The 24,935-nt window shown below is 42.2% G+C and overlaps 1 protein-coding gene and 2 pseudogenes across 1 annotated transcript; 1 reads left to right on the top strand and 2 right to left on the bottom strand.

The window, feature by feature from the left end:
* Window positions 1-2,317: 2,317 nt before the first annotated feature.
* LOC146716540 (uncharacterized) lies at window positions 2,318-3,484 on the bottom strand (annotated as a pseudogene).
* On the top strand, window positions 3,461-8,688 carry LOC146716539 (neuroligin-2-like; annotated as a pseudogene).
* A 5,084-nt stretch (window positions 8,689-13,772) lies between these two features.
* On the bottom strand, window positions 13,773-15,144 carry LOC146716538 (stonustoxin subunit beta-like). Its single transcript, XM_085452491.1, has one exon. It carries the CDS (start codon window positions 15,142-15,144, stop codon window positions 14,530-14,532), a length of 615 nt encoding a protein of 204 aa, XP_085308617.1. The 3' UTR covers window positions 13,773-14,529.
* Between the last annotated feature and the right edge of the window lie 9,791 nt (window positions 15,145-24,935).

Below are 24,935 nucleotides of genomic sequence, written 5' to 3'. Positions count from 1 at the left end.
AAAGTGACAGCATAGGAAAGTTGGGTTGAACATTGAGGCTGAATTTGTGGGTTTAGAAACATCCAGAGCATCACAACAGAAAGGTAAATAAAAAAAGTAAGAGAGATAAATAAATAAATAAACTAATAATACATAAATGAATAGAAAAATAGAAAACACACATGTAGAAACTGTCACATGTGAAATTATTTTTGGAGAGAATCAGAAGTGAGACAGTTTGAATCCACAGTTCAGCGCAAAGATGCAGGAATTAAATCTGATTATAAAAACACATCGAGGCAACGAAGACCAGCTTACACTCAATATTAATATGAACACACAACATACACGCAATGAAGACATGCTTACACTCATGAATGTGAATACATGACATAAATGCTAAATGGTGTAGATTTAACACACTTAAAGGCTGAAGCTGAGGAATAACTCAGGAAGTTGCAGGACAATAGAGCGACTTTTGTGACAAGGAAAAAGAGACTGGGAGGACCAACCAGTGATTAGAAGCTTAAAGCAGGTTTAAAATAGTGAATTAGAAGTGGTTTCCAGCTGATTGAGCAAAAGAAGTGACGACTGTAGAAATAAAAATAAAAGAATAATAATTGAATTATGCAGCAATCTTTTGAATATGCATTTCTGTTGTCAGGGCAACTTCTCGAGATGTGACTCAATATGCAAATTAGTTGAATGAGTGGGGACAGAAAAAAAAGAAAAACTCAAGTTTCCTGTCTGAGACATGAGTGAAGTTTGCATTGAGAGAAATATATCTGTGACTGTGTGAGAAGAACTGTTTGGTAAAATATATGATAGCAGCCGCAGGACAATTAAATAAAGTCTGTGACTAAGTGCAGTCGTGCAGATTTGGAGAAGAAGTTTATAATTTAGTGATGACACATTGTTATAAAGTGTTTAGAAAGGGCTTAATGGGAATATTACTGTTGGGCAAACTGTGCGGCTTTAACAAGATTTTCTGTGTATTTAGCAGGTGAAACTCTGTCAGCTGACTTCAGACTGTCAGGAAGCTGAAGAACCTGAGGCCAACCACTGAAACATGATGTGGGCAAAATGAACAGAGGGAGGGATTTTAAAGGTGAACATTTAGGACTTACTGCAAATGTTACTATGTCAAAGTTACTGTGACTCAAACAGAGGAAATTTTGATTTTTTTATTTCCACACCCAGCATGTTTTGGGTGTTATATGCTATTAAATACTTTTAAATAAATTAAAAAGTATTTAATAGCATATAACACCCAAAATATGCTTCGGTTCACATTTAACTCCAGAAAATCATCAATCAAAACATGGATATTACCTGACCACAGATTCGTGGTGACGTCACTGCTCTTTTAACTGTTCGGTGTCTTTGTTTGCTGGTTGTAGAAATGGTTTATATGAGCTTTGAGCTGAGAGTCAGAGGTTTCTGTGGACACTGCTCATGTCGGCACTTATATTTCTGACCTTTTCTTATAACCGATTAAACATGATCTCCTCCCTTTTGCCCCCATTTTTGGTGGTGTAGGTACAAATGATCAGGCATGACATTCTCATAATAAATAAGATACTGCAAATAATTATTTGTGCGATTGAAGTGAATTGAAAATGTGTATGAAATGACACTGTTTTAAAGATTTGGCCTAAATAATTTTGGAGTGAATGAGTCTAAACATGATGACCTAACTAGTGATATCCTGACACACACACACACACACACACACACACACACACACACACACACACACACACACACACACACACACACACACAGCATGTTATGCCAGTTTCAGCTGAAACTATGTTTCAAACCATGTTCCGGGTTTTTAGTTCACCATTTATGAGGCTTCAAGAAGAAAATAAAAGACAGATCTGAATGTTTGAAAATGTTTTGGAAAGATTCTGTAAAGATGAGATGAAAAATACTCAAAGGATAAATTTAATTGGTTTATTATTTAGATAAGTTGAAAAAAGTTAAACAAGCAAGTAAATGAAGAAACAAGGTAAAATGAAGTAATAATGAAAAAAGTTAAACAAGTAAATGAAGAAACAAGGCAGAGGAGAGAAAAGCCCAACAATCCCCTCTGAGCAAGCAGTTGGCAACAGTGGGGAGGAAAAACTGCCTTTAAACGGGCAGGAACCTCCGGCAGAACCAGGCTCAGGAGGGGACAGTCAACGGCCGGGACTGGTTGGGGGGGTTAACAGAGGTGGAGCAAGACGAGGCTGCATCAGGTGAGGAAGCAGTAGCGTCTCTCCTCCGGAACAAGTGGAACCATTTTCTCTTTTTTTTCATGCACTTTTCCACGAGCGCTTTTTTCTCCAGGATGAGATTTCTCAGCTCATCGATGGTTTCTGCGTTTTGTTCTTCAAGTTTCTCACATCTTTGTTCCACCTCTTCCAATGTTGCTTGTTGTTCTTCAAGCTTGTCTTTGAGTTGTTTGGATGTTGCCTCCTGTATCAGCTTGTCCTTGTGCATGTCTGCATTTCTCTGTTGGACCTCTTTGTGCTTGTCTTCTAACTGCTCGTTTCTTTTCTGGATTTCTTGGAGCGTGAGCTGCAGGTCTTCATGTATTTTGTCTTCTTGTTGTTTTTGCGCCTGCATTTGAGTGTGTTCACGCTTCAAGTTATTGAATTCCACCAAAATCCCCTTAACGAGCTCGGAGTTGTTTCTCACTATCTGATCGATCCTTCTCTGCATCTGTGAGCAGCGTTTCTCCAGTTTGTCCTTTTCTTCTTCCACTTTAGTTGCTTTGTCCTCCAGCTGATTACAAAACTCTTGCAGTTTTAGATTTTTAGACTCAAAGTCCTGGACGATACGTTTTCCTTCTTTCAGTCTTTCCTGCTGTTGCTCTTTCTGTTGAAGAAGGTCTTTATTTTGGCGCAGTGTTTCATCCAGGCTTTCTTTCAGCATGCGGTATTTTTCCTGCATGCTCTTCAGTTCGTGCTGCATGTCTCGTTGCTTTTTGTCCTGCTCTTCCTTCTGTTGGAGGAATTCTTTCTTTTCTTCCACAGCTTCATGGAGCTGTCTTTGGAGGAGCCGATTTTTTCGGTCCATGTATTGGAGATCCCGTTGTATCTTATCAGTCATCGTTTTCTTGTCTTGGAGCTGGTTGGTCATTTCTTTTAGTTCTGCACTCTTTTGCCTGTTTTCTTTAATGAGGTGCACAATCTGCTCTCGGCTCTGAGCAAACTTGATTCCCCAGCCCTCATTAATAATTTTTATGTCCGGCTGGCGCTGTTGTCTTTCTTCCAGCTCTTTATTTTGGGCTTCCATTCGTCTACATTTGTCCTCCAGTTGAAGTTTCTCTTCTTCAATTTGTTGCATTTTTTTCTGGAGAAGGTAGTTTTCCTTCCTACTCTCCTCTAACGCCCTTTGGAAGGATGAGGAGCCATTTGGGGAAATTGGCCGGCCACGCCAGGAAGGAGAGGCGGCGTAATCTTTTTGAATTGGTTGTTTTTTTCTTGGAAACATGTTGGAGTTTCTATACGATGACTTTGAAGAGCTTGTGGTGAACGTAGGCTGCAAACACAGATGCTGCTGAAACGAACTAAAACTTGCTGTTTCTCACCCCTACTTAAGGAAAAACATCAAAGGACTTAAGATTCTTAAGATCTATGACATCATCACTCCCTAAGCCAATGAGATTGTCACAAGACATTTTGGAATGGGGTATTTTTTTTTAAACTGTTTTCAAACTTAACTTAAAATTTCAGTGTTTCCTGGTTGTGGACTATTGGTTAGTCCAGCCGATTAAGAAATTAATTGTCACAAACATCACTAATATTATATAACAGATGACAGAAAACAAGAGTTTTTTTTCTACTCAATAGAGGTATAATAAATGTTTTTTTAATTATCCTACTTTTTATAAAAGAGAACATTTATTAAAGATTATGTATTTAATTAAAAAACTCTGTTCATCTAAAGCAGGGGTCAGCAACCTTTAAGACCCAAAGAGCCAAAGAGCCATAATTGGCCTATCTGGGGTTGAAAGGCTCGATAAATGCACGGCGTTTCGCCGGGTACACCGGCTTCCGCGAGTGTGACGCTTATTTTGAGCGATGAAAAAATAAGAAAATATAATTTTATTTGTATATTGCAAAATCACAATAATCTTCCAATTTAGAACTACAAGTTAAAAAAAGAACTAACATAAATAAAATACACTTCAGCTAATTTATTTTCACAAACCACGCGGAGCCGCACTATAAGGACTAAAGAGCCGCAGGTTGCCGACCCCTGATCTAAAGGGTTTAACAAAAAGGGGGAGCTTCCTGCTGGAAATTGAAATGTCCCCATGTCCCCACTGGGCGATCGTGGCTCAAGAGTTAGGAGTTCGCCTTGTAATCGAGCCCCGGCTTGGACAGTCTCGGTCGTTGTGTCCTTGGGCAAGACACTTCACCCGGCAAGACACTTCACCCGTTGCCTACTGGTGGTGGTCAGAGGGCCTGGTGGCGCCCCAGGGTGGCTGTAGCTACATCACCAGTGTGTGAATGTGTGCGTGAATGGGTGGATGACTGAACGTGGGTGCTTAACTAGTTAAAAAAACAAACAAACATCTGTCTCTTATTTTTTATGTCACACAGGAAAGAAGCTTCAATGTCTGATGAGAAGACATTAATTTGTTGGTGTTTGTGGTGTTTGGTGCAGTTTTCTTGTTCTCTGGCTTGTTGTTTATTTACAGTGGAGATGAAGATCTCTAACAAGTTGATTTGTTCACATTTGCACATCTTAATTTTTAAGAGGAATGTGTTTTTTTGAGTTTGTACACTATATGCATGTAAGGCAACCGTTTCCTTTTTCTGTATTTTTGTGTGCTGCTCTTTTAACAAAAGGGGAACAAAAGACATTTAAATCGACCTCAGATGATTTGTTTAAATTTTTACAAGGTCTTACTGAGGTGATGCAAAGTGAAACATGCTTCTTTTTTGGTAATGTGCTGGAAAAGCTTGAAAATTGACCTTGAATGTGCTTAAAAAGTGCTTGAATTTGACCCTAAAAATGTGTATGAACCCTGCATATATTGCAGTATTTACATTTTATAGTAGGAATTTCATGGCAACAGCTAATCTTTATTTTGTTTACTGGGAAATGAAATGCTGCCAATTCACAAAGCTGTGCTTCAGCTGCACTTCCTGTTGTAGACTTGTGATGCACACAGGCTCTGTTCCAGCACTCAGCATGTTCTTCCTTATTTGCTCCACCAGGGGGAGCTCCTAAACTATGACATCTTGATAGGAGTGAACCAGGGAGAGGGGCTGAAGTTTGTGGACGACAGTGAGGACAACGACGGCATCTCAGCTGCGGCGTTCGACTACACCATCTCCAGCTTTGTTGACAACCTCTACGGCTACCCAGAGGGTGAGGACGCCACCTCTGTACACTGCCACTTTTTCAGTTATTCCATTTTACAGCCTCCTCTCACTTAACTGCATTTTGCAGCATCATCAGGTTTTGTCTCATTAGGAGCCGCGTTTGTTGATTTGTTCGTTTTTTTCTGTTTGCTGTATTCATTAAAATAAACGGATAATCGTCAAAATGACAAATGTGGACAATTATCAAAGCTTACATTACAATTCTGACAGCTTGAGTTCACATGAATTTTCAAAAGAATATCAAAACCTGTGAAAGTGCTTTAAGCGTTTAAAACATGCGAGTAAAGAATGGAATCAGTAACATGTGAGCCCAGTGAAGTGCATCAAACAAGACAAGCGTGCTAAAGAGAGCCACTCATCCACATCACGGCGTGTCTGCGCCTTAACCTTTGAGGCTCTGTGGGCAGTAATGCTATCATCCCCCAGGTAGTGGGCTCCCAATCTCAGTGTCGGTGTTTCTGACAGATCGGCCTGCGAACCCCTCACAGCCGGACCACAGTCACAGTACAGACATGTTTGGATAATGCAGTCATGCTTCCTCTCTGCTGCCTGTCACTCCTTCTGTTATCAGAAAGACTTTTTTTCCTCTCTAGATTTCTCACTCGCTTCCTGGCTCTTGGTTCATCTCACCAACATTTGCTTTGGTTTCATATCTGTTGATCAGACCGATCTCTTAAAAAATGTCTTGCACTGCTGTTACTTTACTCTTAGCAGTTTTCACTTTTATCTTTCTTCCCCCTCCTTTTGTCCCCTCCTGTGCTTCTTCACCAGGCAAAGACATCCTGAGGGAGACCATTAAGTTCATGTACACAGACTGGGCGGACAGGGACAACGGCGACATGCGGCGGAAGACTCTGTTGGCCCTGTTTACGGACCACCAGTGTGTGACACCAGCTGTGGCCACTGCCAAACTCCATGCTGAGTTTCAGTCCCCAGTTTACTTTTACACGTTCTACCACCACTGCCAGACCGAGACGCGGCCCGAGTGCCGACGCCGCGCACGGAGACGAGATACCTTACGTGTTCGGCGTACCGATGATCGGTGCCACGGACCTGCTCCCGTGCAACTTCTCCAAGAACGATGTGATGCTGAGCGCTGTGGTCATGACTTACTGGACTAACTCCGCAAAGACTGGGTAGGCCTCATGTCACAGTAGTGTAAACTGTACACGTTACTGTATGTTCTCTGATAGCCTTCTAGTCATGTTGAATACTTGAATCTAGGTTGCTAGTTTAATTCCCGTGTGGCTTTGAAGAATTGAACATACTGGTTCACCAAAAGCATCCAGATCCCAGAGCAGCCGGTTGGTCTTAGATAGTTTAAAGGTTGCACAGAGAATGGGCCTCCTGTCTGTATTCAGTGTATTGATGCCACATGTTACTTATAATGGAGACTGAATATAACTTTGAACTGAAACGTTTAACCTTTATGCTCCACCAGGGACCCCAACCTTCCCGTCCCTCAGGACACCAAGTTCATTCATACCAAGCCCAACCGCTTCGAGGAGGTCATCTGGACCAAGTTCAACTGGAAGGACAAGCAGTACCTTCACATCGGTTTGAAACCTCGTGTCAGAGACAACTACAGAGCTAACAAAGTGGCCTTTTGGCTGGAATTAGTCCCTCATCTTCACAGCCTGCACGACGTGCTCTTTCCCACCACTACGCGCTCCCCCGCAGGCCGTGACCCCGGCACCATGAGGCCCAGAAACAACGTTCCTCGAACCACTCGTCATCCTTACCCTACCTTCCCGTCAGATCCTGAGCCCGAGGGCTCAGAGCGCCCGCCCCAGGACCTCTTTCCCAGACACACCCGCGACTACTCCACCGAACTGAGCGTGACAGTTGCAGTTGGAGCGTCGCTCTTCTTCCTCAACATCCTGGCCTTCGCCACCCTTTACTACAAGCGTGACAAGCGGCACGAGATGCGCCGGCACCGGCTGTCCCCTCAGCGGGGCGGCCCCGCCAACGACCTGGCTCACAGCCAGGAGGAGGAGATCATGTCCCTGCAGATGAAGGACTGGGAGCACGACGCTCACCACGACATGGAGCCCCTGTGACCCCACGACATCCTGCGGCCCGCCTGCCCTCCCGACTACACCCTGGCGCTGCGCCGCGCCCCCGACAACGTGCCGCTGATGACGCCATACACCATCACTGTGATCCCCAGCACCATCACCAGCATGCAGCCTCTTCACGCCTTCAACACATTCCCCTCCACCGGCCGCAACAACACCCTGCCCCACCCCCACTCCACCACCAGGGTATAGTAGGGACAGGCCCGACACAGCGCCACCTAGGGACCAGGAACACTGGCTCTGCTTCCGCTCTGGAAGGGAGGCCTCTAGACGTGGGCCTTCGTTCTGTCCTCTTATTCTCTTCTTTCTCCAAAAGCAACTACACCTGCTGCGTCATGTGCTGTGAAACTTGGCAGCTCCCTCCACTGGTGGCATGTGGAGGTGCAACTGAAGTGTCCAGCAGCAGATGAGCAGTTTGGGGTGGGTGACTCAGATCTTTCAAAGATACTGTTTTCAAAGACGGTCTGCTGTTTCCAGGCTCAAGACCTCCAACATTTGTCAAAGGGACGAATGCTCTCTCGCTCCTCGCTGTTTTCTCTTTTTTACGTTGGCGTCATCTCTTTTTCCATCTCCTGTGTGTTATGTGCACATTATGCTTCTCTTTTCTACATCCGTGTTTTATTACTGCTCTCTTCCTCTCATTTGACACGCCTCCCTCCTGCTCTTCTCTAAAAATTCCCGATCTGCTGAGCAGTCTGGAGGGGGGAGGCGTACACTAAACATATAACTATGAAAACACTGATATCTTTCATTCGACCAGCATTTTTAGGTGCCAAGTAAGTACTGCTGTGTTTCATTTCTCATCGAGGGAGAAGAAAAACCAAAGAAAAATAGAGTATCGCTATTTACCGTCAACTAACAGAGTTCTGTCATGTTCTCATGACAAAGTGCCAAACTGGCCTCAGTCGTGATTTTCTTTCTTCCATCTTCTCTCTTTTTGTTGTTTTGTTTGAAGCATTTGTTTAATTGTTGTTTTTTATTGTGTGGAAAGAATTTTTCTGAAAATATAGATATAGAGAAATGATATTATATATAGTTCTATATAAAATGTGTACAAAGGAGAAAGTATATAAAAGGGTTTTCTCAGTGGGGGATCTATGCATGAATTATTTTTAAAGACGCGGGGAAAAGGACACTGTACCTGTCGATGCACGTTTCCCAAAATCTAAACGAGTCATATCGCTCCATGTTTGCTACTTTTGGTTTTTGGTTTTCTCCCGCAGAGTAAGAGCATCGCAGGAGCATCGCAGGAGCATCGCAGGAGCATCGCAGGAGCATCGCAGGAGCATCGCAGGAGGATTGCAGGAGCTCCTGAAGTCAAACGACGCCTCCCAGCACTCATTTATTAAAACGGAGTCGATGCCAAAAGTCTTAAACGTTAGAATCAAAGCAACAGCTGTGAACTCAGTCATGGTGTCATGTGCAGCCTCCATCTTACTGTCACTACTTTTTCATTTTAGGGTACGTGAGGTAAAGCGTCTGTCGATGTAGCTTGATTGTACAAAACTATTTTTCTACGTTATTAACAAAACAGAGCAGAGACTGATGCTGCTCCTGTCTGACCCCCTTATGTCTGCCACATGTGTATTCTGACTTCATATCATCACTGCTCCCTCCCTCCTCCTCTCTCCATCCTACACCGCCTTTGTTATTTAACACCGACCCCCCCAAACTGATAATCAGACAAATTCCCAAACAGCTGACTTCACTGTGTCGACACCGTTCCTGACTATTTCTGACCTCAGCTCAGCTCTGCTATTATCCTCACATTAAGGGTTTGTTCACCTGCCTGCAGATGATCTGTGAGCTCGTCGGTTGTAAATTAAACTCTAAGCACACTGAGGGTAACCGGGAGGCGTTCAGGGCCTGCAGTGCAGAGCTGCAACATGAAAAAAAGGGATGGGGGCTCAGATCTCCTGAACAGGGTGGAAACAACACGGTGGGTTTGTGCTGTTTGTGATTCCTGCTCCGTCACTCTGGTGGAGACCACTGCAGCTCAGCAGCGCTCCCTGCTGATCCTCTGATGAAGATGTCAACAGTATGTAAACTGAGCTGATGTGCTGCTGTTTGAGCCCACGTGGTAGCGTACGTCCAGTATGGGAGAACTTAGTCACCGGTGCTGTCTTTGCTTGTGCTCTAGCTTTAGCCTGTTTGATTGTTTGTTTTCTATTTTATTACTGCCTAAAAGGGGAGGTGGGGGAAACACATGCCTGACTTCTCCTGTCAGAGGTTTTGTAAGCTCAGTGGAAGGGAAACGTGCACAATGTAAATCATAAAACAACTGAGTGGGGCTGTGCTGCAGGTGGATCAGTGCTGTGGACAGTAGCTGTGGAAAAGAGACTGGACAAAGACTCTCAGCCTTAAATACAGGACAGAGGATGATCCGATCATCTTTCAGCTAACAGTGTCGAGCAGAAGGACGGCCGGCTGATGCGTCCGTACGAACCTTTTTGTACTCACTCCTGTGTATAAGGAGGTGGCGAGGGGTTGTGTAGTTAACCTCAGTGATAGGTTTGTAGCATAAACCTATTCGTTGGAACGTTAAGGACAATTTAATTACATAGCAAAGCAAGACACGAGTAGGCAAAGTTCTTCATGTTTCCCGTGCACGGGAGAGAACCGGACAAACGCCGTTCCTTCGCTTCACCCCAGTTGCTCTCGTCCGCTCCCCCGTAACACTGCTCTTTTATTGAGGTTACATGAATATACATATGACGTTCATTAACATATGACGTCTACATACAAACAAAGAGTACCTTGCCTGTGCGTGCGTGCGTGCGTGTGTGTGTGTGTGTGGGGGGGGGGGGGGGGGTCAGAGTGTGACCCCATAAAGACTTCCCTAAACCTGCTGGTCTGGAAGTCCAGCAGTTCATCTAAACAAAAGGCACTTAGCCTAAATCAGATATAGATACATTTATCCTAAATGAACAGAGGGAGTGACTTTAAGTCTGATTTCAGACTATGTCAGTATTAGTTAAGCCAAGAGTCGGCAAAAGCTTTATGACCCGGAAAGTTCTAATTCCCACAACATATTGTTGGATTAGTAAGCAAAACTTTTCTGTGATGAAGATTTTTGGGGTCGTTGTTTTAGTGATGGGTTCATTCTGTCAGTTAGCTTTGGCTTGTTTTCTTATTTCAATAGAGGGAGTTTTACTAAACATGGACATGTCGAGGAGCGGCTCATTATTTCTGTAACAGTGCACTTAGAGAAAACTGTCAGGTGTCGCCCCCTTTGGTGATGATGTTTTGTGCTCTGATGAGCTAATAATCAGCTCTCTTTTCCTCCTTCTTTGTTCTAAGCAGGCCTGCAAGATTGAATTAACAGCGCTGTAAAACATTGTTGTGAGAGCAAATATAAGGTGAGCTTTTCCAGATTACAATGGGCCGAGGAAAAGGTCACCTGTGGGAACCTGCGAGTTCCTGTCTAAAGGATTGCAGCGAGTCAATCCAGTCCAAGATCATAAAGAACTCTTTTTCTAAAAACAAAAGAAACAACAAATAAATGAGCTCATATTGATGAGGGTGGAGACTCTGATGCTTTGTGCGTGAGGCTCCACTATCAGCAAGATCTAGTGTGAATGTGTGTGCATGATGTGTGTGACTGGACTGTGACTGGACTGACCATGTGGACTAAAGTGTTGACTGACTTGACACTGAGACAAAGACTGGACCAACGTTAGGATGAGTAGATGCTGACAAACAATTCACGACGCCGGTAAGAAAAGGGTGGATGCTTTGCTTTGCTTTTGGCAGGAGCAGGAGCACAAGAGAGAGAGGGAGACCGAAAGGTATCGATTTGTCACATGGCATCGATTTGTCACATGGCATCGATTTGTCACATGGCATCGGTTTGTCACATGGCATCGGTTTGTCACATGGCATCGATTTGTCACATGGCATCGGTTTGTCACATGGCATCGGTCTGTTAGGTTTTGGGATGAGAACGTGTTGGATGGTTACCTGTCTTGGTCTGGTGGAGGTCTCTTCCCATAAGAAGACTGATGACTTTTTCATTAACACTGAAGTGTTTCTTTCTTCTCTCTCCCCTCAGATGACTTCACACTATAACCAAGGACACCTCATAGGGGATCATCTGATTGTGGCTTCTCTAATAATCTTTCTAATAGTAATATTGTTCACTGTTATGTTACAGAGTGAAGTGAGATTAGTGCTGTAAAACTTCCATAACACTGAACAGATGCCACCACAGATATGTTGAAATCTCAGTCAAAACTAGCAAAAACAAATGAAATCCATGAATCAGAAATGCTGATTGTTGAACAGGTAATTCAGTCTGTGCATGAGGAGGATCCACTTTAGACTAAACTACATACAGGAACACAGGAACCAGGGCACAGTGTAAATCCAGGACCTCTGTGTGCAACAGCTGACCTGTATGAACACAAAACACTGATTGAAGTCCACGTTGATGCTTTCTGTCTGTTTAACTTTTACATTTGAAGCAACACATTTTACTTCAAACACACAGATCAGGTAGAAAACTGTGGATTAGAAAACAAATTCATCAAGAAGGTCCTGAAGCAAGAAGTTCATCATTGCATAGAGAAAGAAAAAGGACATGAATCATCCCACGGGTCTGTGCAGTCGTTATGTTATCATCACCTAAATCATGTCTGCATACTGTGTGTGTGTGTGTGTGTGTGTGTGTGTGTGAGTGTGTGTGTGTGTTGCTTTTTTAAATCTTCTACTTAGAGTTCAAACTTGGATAGTGATAAAAACATTGCACTGCTTCATTTAATATTTCATTGAACACATCTGTGATTGAATTTGAATCTTAAATGTTTTGATTTCAAAGATGTGGTTCTGATATGAAGGAACAGGAAGTAAATTGTTGCCATGGATACAGTGAGACAGACGCCTCAGACCCTTATTTTTTATTTCTTTGACTTTTTATTTTATTGATTCATTTCTTTATTTTTACATTTTAAAAAGTGTATTTGTCTGAATGAACTAATCCCCATTTCCCATGCTTTGTATCACTGGTCATACTGGGAACAGCCATAGAAAATGTTTGTAAAGAAGAAATCTTAAACATGAGCAGATTCTCAGGCGATTTCTGTTTCCTAACCATTGTTTCAGTAACACGTCCCATCACTACATGTGTGTTAAAGATTTCTTTGGGATCAAAATCATCCACTCACAGTTATCAGTACAAACAGGATGCAAATATCAAAAGTTCAGACTTCAGAGTTACTAAAACAGAGATCTGAGGAAAACTGGTTCTTCACACGACGTTTCATGTGTGAACAGTAGAGGTGGTTTCATTTTCACATGTAGGTGTTGCAGTGAGGATTGCAGGGAGACATTTGCTGAATAGCTGCAGCTCTGCTCCTGTAGACTGCCTCTGAATGTGTGTGTGGTGATAAAGTCACTTTAATTAAATGTCACCTGTCAGGGAAAACTTTGTGTTGACTGAAGAAAGTTCACTTCTCTTTCATTGCAGCTCCACTCTTATTTTTGATGCACTCATTTGTTTCATAAATGATTCAATGATTTTGCCACAGCTCTGCATTGTCAGGTCGGAGCATGTGTGCTTTTGATGAAATGCTGATATGATGACGCTTGATTGGGGAAAGATTTCCACAGGTGGTGTTGTTGGTCTCCTTCTTCCAGTTTTCTTGTTGCTGCCTCTCTCCTCGCCTCAGTTGCTGCAGCTGTATCATGTATGTTGTTATGTTACATACAAAGAGGAATTTGTGACATTAAAGAGTAAAGATTCTTCTAATTGTTTTCCATCTCATCTCCTACTGCTTTAGTCTGCGTGGACAATATATGAGTAAATCATTACCAAGCCAGATTATATTTGGAATATTTCAAACAGAGGACATTACAGTGAAATCTGCTTTCAATGTGACATTTACTTTGATCCTTTAAGACACAGTTTATACATCAGACAAGCTGTTTGCAGAGCGATTAAATGTTTAATATTGTTGTTAAAGTTGTACAGATGAGCGTTAATCACCAACAGCTTCATTCATGTGGATGAACTGGACGGTTCCAGGGAAACTATCAGGATCACCTGCCTCCAGTGGTCACTGTGAGTAACTACAACTCTGCACATACAATAATTAAGATGAAGAAATGTTTTTATTGTAGAAAGATGAACCAAATGTAGTTTGACTCTCTGACAAACGATGGCAAGATAAAAGTAGTTTGTTAAAAAAGACACAAAAATGGTAACAATGCAAACAAATACAAACAACAGCATATCCTGATATGAGGCTCACAGATCAGGATCAGTACAATACGTAGCAACCGACATTGATGTTGCCATGGTGACCGCTGCTATATATATAGTGTTTCTGTTACCTCACTTGTCTTAAACATCAACGCTGGCTGTTTTTCATTTTACTAATGAGTCCACTCTCTTCCCTCACTTTCGTCTCTTCCTCGTGTTTGAGCTCCTCTCAGAGAGGATTTAAGAAAGAGCTTTGATGATGGCTGTAGCTCAGGAGACAGAGCAAGGCATCTAATGATCAGAAGGTTGGTGGTTCAATCCCTGACTGCTCCAGCTGGCACACAAAGTATCCTTGAGCAAGACACTAACCCTCTCCGATGCATCCATCAGAGTATGAACGTGTTAAACAAGAATCAGTCCATTCACCATGGAAATATCAAAGTAGAAAGTGATGGCAGTTATGATTGGCTGCACAGCTGGATCACATGACCAGGTGAGTGGTACAAATAACAGGAAGCTTCTCTTGTGGCTTTAATAATCATTTGAATTGATAACTTGTGATTTACAGACTGTTCTTTATCTTTTCATTGTCGTCTGAAACACAGAAAAATATCAATGTTGGAAAATATGACATTTATATCTAGTTTCTACAGGATGGTTTAATTCTCCAAAGGCCACCACAGACATGACAAAGTTATTTCATCATTATAATGCACAAAAACAAAAAGCAGGATGAGCCCTGCTGCTCACCAAACTTGTGTTGAATAATAATTTGTGAATCATTTAGTTTAAAACATCAACTGACTGAATCCATGAATCTCATCATGTGTTTCTGAGTGAAAGACACAGACATGTACAGACTGAACTGTTTCTCTAACAGGTAAGACTAACTACAAAGAGTCAATTCATACCTAAGTGTGCCAAAAAAGTCTGAAATACCCTTCATGAAACCAGTCGATGGATCCCAGAACCCAAATCCAGGATAAAGAGGTTCAGTGAATGTGGTGTGGAAGGTGTGGAGGTGGATCAGAGAGTCAGAGGAGACTCTGTAGAAGGACAGAGTGCCAGCAGGACAGTCCACACACACTGCTACTCTGTTAGAGACAGAGGAGGAGGAGGAGGAGGAGGAGGAGATGGGTGTTTCTCTGTTATTGTGCCACACAGAGGAATAATGATCAGAGCAGCAAAGACTCCAGGACTGATCATTTCCACCAAACACACACTCATCACTCCTTCCTTTCCTTTTGATTCCTCTGTAACTCACTGATATCCGAGCCCTCCTCGTCCACTCGACCTCCCAGTAACAGCGACCAGTCAGACCATCTCTACACAGCAGCTGTTCACAAACATCAAATCTGTCTGGATGATCAGGATGTGACTGAAGCTCCTCCACATGTGTCACCTTCCTGTTGTTGTCAGACAGTTGGAGCTTTGTGTTCACTGTGTTTGTGTCGATTGTGAGTTGACAGGAATCTAAGTTCAAAATACTTATTAAATACATACATCATTGATTTAATGCCAAATAATTTCATTTCCAACATTTACAATAAATTAATTAAAAATTTAATGATTTTTAAATAAATGTAATTAATCAATTAATAACACATTTAATTAATTATTTAAGAATCTATTTATTTAATTCATTTGGGCCCTTCTAGCCCTGCAGCTGTGCATGTGCTCACATATCCACTGGTATGTATCCTACAGGTATTCTCACAGCAGTGCTGCTGAACATTAAATGACCAGCAGATGTCAGTTCTTCATAATAAGCAGTTAAACTTTGTGTGATCTGCCTTTGGGTGAAGCAACAAAGCCGGAAAAATTGGACACATTCACAGAGCTTTACCACACCATCACTAGACAACAATGGAATTATTTTAACTAAAAACAAATAATCAGAAAGTCTTCTGCCTGGTCTCGTACCTCTGTGTTTCTGTAACATGAATAATGAGCTGAAATTCTCCTCACGACACCACCGATCAGCTCGAAGGGCCCTCGAGTTTACCTGCATGCATCCTGTTCACCTGTCAGCTGTTTAACACCTGCTGCTTATTCAGCAAACACGCCCACATTACCTGGTGACAGTCACAGTTTAATGTGGGCCGCTGTTTGTCAATATAAAATAGTTTAGTTCCAATATTGTGCACATAATTTGCAAATGCACCATATTTTACAGACCATGAGGCTCACTGGATTATAAGGCGCATTAAGCGAAACAAAAATGTCGCATGAGTCAAACTTTACTCAGCTCATTCTTCTTGCTCCCTCCACTTCCGTACCATTGATTCATTCATGTTTAATTCTCTCACAGCTGCTTTATTCCCATGTTGGGAAGGGCGATGGACACTAAGATAACTACAGAATACTTTATAAGTGAACCTGATGCTTTAATCAGGATTTGGGCTATTTGCATTTAAATTAAATCAGTAATATAGTTCTGCCACTTATCTGCTCTAATGACTGGAAATCTGATATCCAGTCACCAGCACAGCTCACTCACTTACAGTCACTGACTTCACTGTTTTTGCTCCTGAGCAAATCAGTTTGTTTTAGATTAAAGTTGTTTCATAACTGCATCATTTTACTGAAGTTTAATGTGTCAGCGGAGCACATGTGGAACTGAACCATTCGCTTGTCTTAATTATCTGATGTTTATATGTGTTACACTTTTTTAATCTTTCATTTTAAATTGAAACTAACATTTAAAAACATTTGGTACAATGTGGAAAGAGGAAGAGTATTTCCAGCAGGAGCAGAAACGTCTGAATCAGCATGACGATGCTGTTGGTGGATACTGAAGAGCTCAGCCTGTCAAGACAGGATTAGGTTATTGTTTTTAAACATGTTTATTCAATTATATTCTGAGGCCAGTTATCTGGTATAATCTTTGGAAGTCTATTAAAATAAAAATGAAATCAGATGTGTGGTCTTTTGGTTGTTTTTTTGTTCAATAAGCAGATGTTGGTGTTTCAGCAATGCAGTAACTTAAGTTTAAAAGGCTTGTTAGAACCTATGAAACACATCATACAGACTTGTGGACATTAGAAGACGACTAATAATCATCATGAATAAGACTAAAGGCAGGAAGGTGTCCTTTATAACTAATAATATTAATAACTAATAATATTAATATCATAGTCTGTCTGCAGCTGAGACAATACAAACTCAAACTGTGGGGAGAAGATTATATCACTTCAGTTTAAATTGACCTTAAGCGCCACATTTTCACAGACTTCTTTATTTACAGCATTTTTTACGTGCTGTATAGATTATACAGTTAGGTCCATAAATATCTGGACAGAGAGAACTTAGTTTCTGATTTTGGTTCTGTACATACACTAAAATCAATTTTAAATGCAACAACTCAGATGTGTTTGAAGTGCAGACTTTCAGCTTTAATTCAGGGGGTTGAACAAAGGGATGCAGAAAAATGTGAGGAACTAAAGCATGTTTGACACAATCCCTTCATTTCAGGGGAAATGTAGAGGAAAAATTAGAAAAATTAAATAACTTAATTAAATTAATTAAATCATAAGATTGTCAGCTGATAACCAGCTTCATGCGACCGCTTATCCTGGTCCCAGTGTTAGTGTCAGTGAATCCAGTTAACAGAAAGATATCCTGGATATACTTGACTGACTTTTTAGACTCAAGATTAATAATCATTATAAAAATTATAGTCTAACATCCAGAAATCTGCACGATGTGTTTCATTATGTCTAACAAGCCTTGTACAGTTAAAGCTAACAGTTACTACATGCATCAGTACATTTCTATATTTTTATATCTATAAAAAGAAATCTGACACTTGCCAGACTTTATCAAAGGTGTGAGCGTCACAGCAGATGCCTTTGTGTCAAAGTAGCTGTGGATCAAACAGAAAAACATGAAGGTTTTCCTGGCCTGGGATTTTATACAAATATTCTGCAGTACATCAAAAACAAAAGAAAACCATTAATGAACATATGAACATTACCTGATGCTGCTGACGTGAAGCAGAGCAAAGTTACAGAGGTTTGATTACAGACACAGCTGAGCGTTTTGCAATTTTGCATCATTTTAAAAAGTTTAAATTTGTTCAGTATTGAACGGCAGAAACGAGGCTTTGTTTTCAGAAGTAAGTAAAAGAAAAAAAAACAGCGGCCGACAGGCTGTAAGAACGGTAGACTTGTGCATAACAAGCAAGCGAATAATGCAGAAAACAGGAAACTGTTCTAGAAGTACAGAGAGAGAGAGAGAGAGAGAGAGAGAGCTGTGCATGAAGTGTGATTTTATCCTGGTGGCAGCAAAACAATCAGAGGGAATTCATGACGATGTTTATGTGAAGCGTAGTTTGGAGCTTCTTTTGCTGCTGGTTTACTCAATATTGTTTGGAGAGACATCAAACCTGCAGCTTCAGAATCAGCTCAAAAAGGGCGTAAACACAAAGCGTGGAGCCGCCGAAACATCAGAATCAGCGAGCTGTCGGCTTTCAGCTCATGTCCGTGCAGTCAGGTGAGAAAGTCACATCTCACTGATTCTGATGCGTCGGCGGCTCCGCGCTTTGTGTTTACGTCTTTGTGCAGAATCCGTGTTCCTGCTCTCATTTACTGTTTTAGCTGTTTGGTGGTTGTTGAAACTTTGGGAGGTTTAACCTGAGATTCTGGCGTTTTGGCCAAAATAAATTTATATTAAAAATCGATTCAGGGTTTTAATGAATCGATGTCACGTTATCCAAGCCAGAATCGATTTTAATCAATAAATCGATAATCAAAACCACCCCGATGCATATACACGGGTCACACTACTTATTGAAACCCCCCAAAGATCAGATCTTAATCAGACAGGTTTCTGTTTTCAAAGTTTAGACTTTGCTTCTATTGGACTTTTTATCAGTAACACGTGCTCACTTTTTGCAGGAACAGTTAAAACTAACATAAACAAATAACTCCAGAGCTGATAGTCAGCAGGGGGTTTACAAGTTGTGGCCGCGTTGTCGGCGGTATAAGCTCGACCACTTGCAAGGTGAGCTGGCAGACATCACTGAACTCATCAGAGATGATCAGGTTCATTTTGACAAAGTGAGCAGATATTTAACCTCCTAGGACCTGGCGTCCACATATGTGGACATCACATTTTGGGTTGTTTAGACCAAAATACTACATTTTGCTCTACAAGGGCCTGATATCCACTCACAAGGATGTTATACTGCCACTGTGCTATCGAAATTTTAGACAAATATCCTCATATGTGGCTCTCATTTTTCTCAGAAACAAAAAATGTGGTAGTTCTTTGTTTTTACATTCATCAGGTCCCAATCCCCAAATATCAAAGAGAAATTAAAAATGAATGCCACGGAGGAGTTTGGGTCTTAGGAGGTTAAAGATTGTGCCACTACATTCTTGTCTAGAAGATATTAAAGTGTATTTGGTGACACACAAAAAAGGGTAAAGTTTAAGTATAGTTTGGGTCCACACATGTCCAAACCCTGGTGTGTAGGCCTACTTAGTTTTGAGGAATTGTCATGGGACCGGGGTCTGGGTGACCCAGGGCCTGTAAGAAGTTATGGACATGTGTGTTTTTGGTGCTGCTGTCTCCTGTTTCCATGTTTGTGTATCTAGGTGTGTGTGTGTGTGGGTGTGTCAGCCAGGAGCCTGGCCACACCTGCGGAGGAGAATTACTCACACCTGCAGCTGATCAAGCCTCGTCAGAGGAGCTACTTAGGAGTGTGGTGGAGCTGTCTCCGATGCTGGATCATCTTCACGTTAGTCTCTTGGCGAGTTAGTTAAGGTTAGTCTGCTGCATTGTGGCGTTGCTGACGGCTGCCTCTTTGTTATTCCCCAGGAGGAGTGTGGAGACGAGAGGGCAGCGAGCACGGGGTGCTCAGACACTGAGGAGTGGAGACAGAGAACACTAACACTGGCAAGAGGACATGTCAGAGTCGGGAACGCACCGGGGATTTATTGTTGTTTGGATTATTTTGCATCACTGTAAATAAACGCACTGACCTCATCAAAGAGTCCAGCATTTGGGTCGTCCTTCCCCTCATCATAGTCTGCCACGCAGGCCGTGACAGAAAAGCCCACTAAAAGAACGCCCACCAGACCAAAGCAATGGTTTTGACTTGATCAGCATTAACCCCGCCCCCTGACTTTGATGAGTGAAGCTGACAAAATGTGGGAAAGTTCAAGGGGGCCGAATACTTTTGAAAGCCACTGTAAAGTTCACTATCAGTAACATCATAGCACCACCTAGCTGTATAGCAACTCCGTCATGCTAGCTAGTAGCAGTACGAGTTATTGTAACTGACTGTAAAAAGTCAGCACAAGGAAAATAAACTGCACCTAAACTTGGTTTATATCTGACCCAGACAGACTGCAGGTCATAACTTCTTACCTGAAGTTCAGTTCACCTGACACTCGGACCGGTGTTCCAGATCTACTGGCGTTTAGATCTACTGGCGTTTAGATCAACTGGCGTTGGTCGAACAGATGTGTGGCAGTCTTGCGTTTCAGTAGCTCCTACCGACAAACCAGCAAAAAAAACGGCAAATGTGTCACCTGTGACACTTGTGAGGTTGTCTCAAACACACTCCGTCAGTCTTGATGCTGTTGAACAACAAAATGTTTAAAATGTGGCGAGTTTACCTGGTGATATCCTCATGCGCGACGCGATCGCGAAAACAGCAAACAATTAACACCACGCCGATGTTGTTCACAGGACAGCAAGAGTAAACGATCGGGAGACTCTTGTCGTCGTTATCGTTCCCCTCGCACGGTTTATTTCTCCGGTTTCAGCGTTTTTGCTTCACAACTAAAGCGAGCAGTTTACTTTGTGTGCACTAACATGGACTCGAGTCAACCAGCGCCACCTCTGGCCAAGTGCCACAGCCTACAGCCAGATCAACCTGTGACACACATCTGCAGCACGTTTGAATTCGTTTCTTGCACAACACATTTGTACCTTTCAGTTGTGTCTGTTTGTGCGTCATGCAAATGAACCTTTGAAAAGAATGAAATGACACCAATATTTCACTAGTGTTGTAACATCACATGTCGTTAGCGTAGTCTGTCTGTCTTTTCTCTGAGAAAAAACATTTTAGAGTTGGTTGTTATATACAGTCTGTATAAGTGTGGTTAATCTAATAAACATTTGTAAGGAGATGGCAGTTACTGTGAATGTACCGCAGGTGAATAGTAATAAACAGTCAGACAATGACTCTGACAATCTCATTCAATCTTGCAGACTGAATGCACCTTCTGTGGAAAGTGGTACCACACAGTGTGTGTGGACTTTCCCTGTGCAGAAGGCGACTACAAATGTTGTGGGTGCTAAATAAACAGTAAAAAGTGATCCCTGTTGTCTTTGCTTACTGATTGTTTTTAGTGTTGACAATCCACATTGCTGCCATTGCATCTTTCAACATGTTTGTGGGTAGATTTGAATGTACCAGGGGTAAGTGCAGCCACTCAGCCTCTACTCAATGTCATCATAGCAGCAGGTGAAGATGTGTCACAAGTTAATCTAGTAGTGGGCTATGGTATTTGGCCACAGGTGGCAGCAGTGGACTGACCTCCATTTGAAACTGCTCTAGCTGCTGTGTGATAGTGGATCTGCTACAAATTGAAGATCATAGGCAAGTTTTGGAAATGAACCCTTGTATTATGTTGAAGAACAAAAAAATGACATTGATTTTGTTGCGGGTCATTTAGATCCGTACTGTGTAAATCCACTCAGAATTGTTCAAAAACTGCAATGAAACAATAGCAACTTTATTTCCCATCAGATAAACATGTAAAACACAGACATACAACAGTTAGACTTTCCATAACTATTTTAGGAACAATTTGGTTTTTCGTTCTTACAAACACATTTCTTTTGAACTTGCCCAACGTTCTCAGTTTTTCAATGCTCAACATTTTCAATTTTGTCCACATGATGGACAGAATGTAACTGTGTGCTTTCTGCAGATGTACTTCTTGCATTTCTCACAATACGTGCTTGTTTTAAAACAGGAATCTTCCTAACTAAGATTTAAAACAAAAGATTGCGTCTCCTCCAGTCTCACAAACAGATGACAAACCAAGCGACACACCTGAGTCACTGACTTTATATATAACTACCAACTCTCCAGCCATGTTGATGGATTGCCTATATTGGCTGGAAATATTAATTTCCAGGGAAAGGACACAGGCAGACGATGCTTACAGGATGTGATGTGACGACACTAATGAAATATCGATGTGTCATATTTGTCCAAGGTGTATTTCATTGTTATGGGAAAAGAGAATATCAAAATCATGATGACCAATTGGAGTGGTGATTTCTATGACTTTGTGTATATAATTTGGAATTTTGTACAAATGTAGGCCAATAAGGAATATATGATATCATTTCATTCATTTCAAAGGTTTATTTGCATGACGCACAGACAGACACAATTGAAAGGTACAAATGTGTTGTACAAGAAACGAAATCAAACGTGGTGCAGATGTGTGTCACAGGTTGATCTGGCTGTAGGCTGTGGCACTTGGCCAGAGGTGGCGCTGGTTGACTCGACTCCATGTTAGTGCACACAAAGTAAACTGCTCGCTTTAGTTGTGGAGCAAAAACGCTGAATTTGGAGAAATAAACCGTGCGAGTGGAACGATAACGACGACAAGGGTCTCCCGATCGTTTACTCTTGCTGTCCTGTGAACAACATCGGCGTGGTGTTACTTGTTTGCTGTTTTCGCGATCGCGTCGCGCATGAGGATATCACCAGGTAAACTCGCCACATTTTTAAACATTTTGTTGTTCAACAGCATCAAGACTGACGGAGTGTGTTTGAGACAACCTCACAAGTGTCACAGATGACACATTTGGCGTTTTTTTGCTGGTTTGTCGGTAGGAGCTACTGAAACGCAAGACTGCCACACATCTGTTCGACCAACGCCAGTTGATCTAAACGCCAGTAGATCTGGAACACCGGCGGCCGCCTCGGGTCTCTGCTCCTCCTGCCTCCCCTTTCCCTCATCCACCTGCTGCCTCTATGGAAGCTCCGCCATAGCCACCACCAAACAACTGACTTATTTTTACACATCGACCAGCATCCGGCCAATCCGCCACCTTCCATCGTTTATACCGTTACAAAAAAATAAAAAAAACATCATCAGCCCATAAAAATGAAAAATCACCATCAGTATGCCCGATGGCCAGTCCAGCTATGGTCGTGCCATCAGTTAACCCTTCACGTGGCAGCTGTGACACGCGTGCCCAGGGTTGCCGACCCCTGCTCTAAAGCATCTGATTTGGATTCCTGAGATCAAATATATTTTCCTTTGTGTTTGTTTTCTTCACATTTGTGGCTTTAATGTAGTGTTACATCCTGTTTGTTTGCTTCCATCTGTATACATGTCCAGATTCACTGTTATGTTTCTATTCTTACATTGCTGTGCGATCACTGTTCCCTCTGCTGACTGATGTGACCTTTTGTATCTCACACTGATACTTGTCATATTTGTATCTGCGCCTAAAAGATAAAAAGTTTTCCATGCTAAAACACAGCTCCACCTCCTGCAGTTCTCCCTCTGAACCACTAGATGTCTCTGTTATCTAAATGAAGACGTGCAGCACAGCAACCACAGCAGCGCTCAGATCACACGTGTCCTGTTATTATGTATAAAAGCATGAAACAGGTGAGACAGGTGGGATCAATATTAATGTTGTGGAAATATATGAAAAAGCAACAGAAGAGTGAAAACATTTCGTGTTTCTAGAAAGATCTTTCAGCTCACAGCTGCTCACAGACTGTATTTACAAGTGACAAACTGCAACTCTACAGTACATCTACAGTATATATCAAATATATTCTGTATTCAAATCTATTGAGTGATGTTTGAAAGTCTTTCCAGGTGAGTTTGATCCAGGAGGGTCTGAAGCCAGAGTCAGACAGAGACTGTGCAGAGACTGTAGAAGGACAGAGCAGCAGCAGAGCAGTCCAGATACACTGATGATCCTCTGTCAGATCCAGAGGGACACACAGGGATGATGCTGGACTCTACATTGTGTCTGACAGTGGAGCTGTTCTCAGAGCAGTTCACTCTGCAGCACTGACAGTCATCTGCACTTCTTCTCATTCCTCTGTCAGTCACTGCTGGATGAAGCTCTCCTCTCCACCTCCCAGTAACATGGCCCAGTCAGAGCGTCTCTACACACAAGCTGCTGCTGCTTCAACCTCTCTGGATCATCAGGACACAGCTCCTCCTCTCTCAGCACACACACCGTCCTGTTTACCATCATCAGCTCCACCTGCAGAGAGAAGAAGGAAGAGCAGAGGAGATAAACGAGTGTTTCCAGAGACTCTTCATCAGCTGTCAGTCAGTGATGCAGCACATCCAGTATAAAGAGCAGCAGGGACTTCAGTGCTGGGACTGTACTAGGACTCATTGTTGCTTCACTTTTTCTAATCTTTGGATTTTTATTGAAGTTGATGAAAATGTTTTTCCCTCCTAGTTTGAGTTTGGACTTTCATTCATTAGAAGAACCTTGGTGTGTCCACTCTGAGCTCTGTAGGAACCCCGACAACAAGCCCAACAATCCAGATGGACGGTTCCAGCTGTTAACTGGAGGAATTCCATCCAAACATCTGCTCTCACTAAATTCTTCCTCACCTACAGACTGTGTTCTTCACTGCTTTAAACTTGGAAACGAATGCAGTCATTGGTCTGCGTGCTGCTTTGTTCAGAGAGCTGATTGGCTGTTGACAGTGTTTGATCAGAGCGTGTCAGCTGTTACTATGGTGACCATAAAGGTCAGAAACAGGAAGTGTTTGTGTCCAATCCTGAAGCCTGTCACCATTCTCCTCTCACAGCTTCACTGAGAAGCTGCAGCTTTACAGGAAACACTGGATCTTTGCTTCATACTGACTGTGTTTAGTACAATACTGCTGACAGCACCACCCACTCACTCCATCACTCTACTTACACCAGAGTCTTCAGTCTGTAGTCTGGACTCTGCTGAAGATCAGACAGCTGCTTCACATCTGGATCCTTCAGGTTGTTTCCGTACAGGTCCAGCTGTCTCAGATGGGAGGGGTTGGACATCAGTGCTGCTGCCAGATAATCACAGCTGATCTCTGACAAACCACAGCGCCACAATCTGTATAAAGAATGAAAGATGTAAGTTTATTAGACAAAGTGTGAGCTTGAAATCATTCAGTGTTTCATCATCTGTTCAGAGCTGAAGAAGGTTCAGAATGTAGAAGTTTAGAAAATGGAAACTCCAAACAGCTGAAGCCAACAGGAAGCAGCTTCAAACAAACACAACAAGAGA

Source organism: Copadichromis virginalis, linkage group LG3 (genome assembly GCF_057382275.1).
Source record: "Copadichromis virginalis isolate Kocher_CV1m ecotype Utaka linkage group LG3, C_Virginalis_male_GT1.1, whole genome shotgun sequence".
NCBI lineage: Eukaryota > Metazoa > Chordata > Actinopteri > Cichliformes > Cichlidae > Copadichromis > Copadichromis virginalis.
Note: the sequence above shows the minus strand (reverse complement) of the source record. Positions and strands in the feature narration are given on the sequence as shown.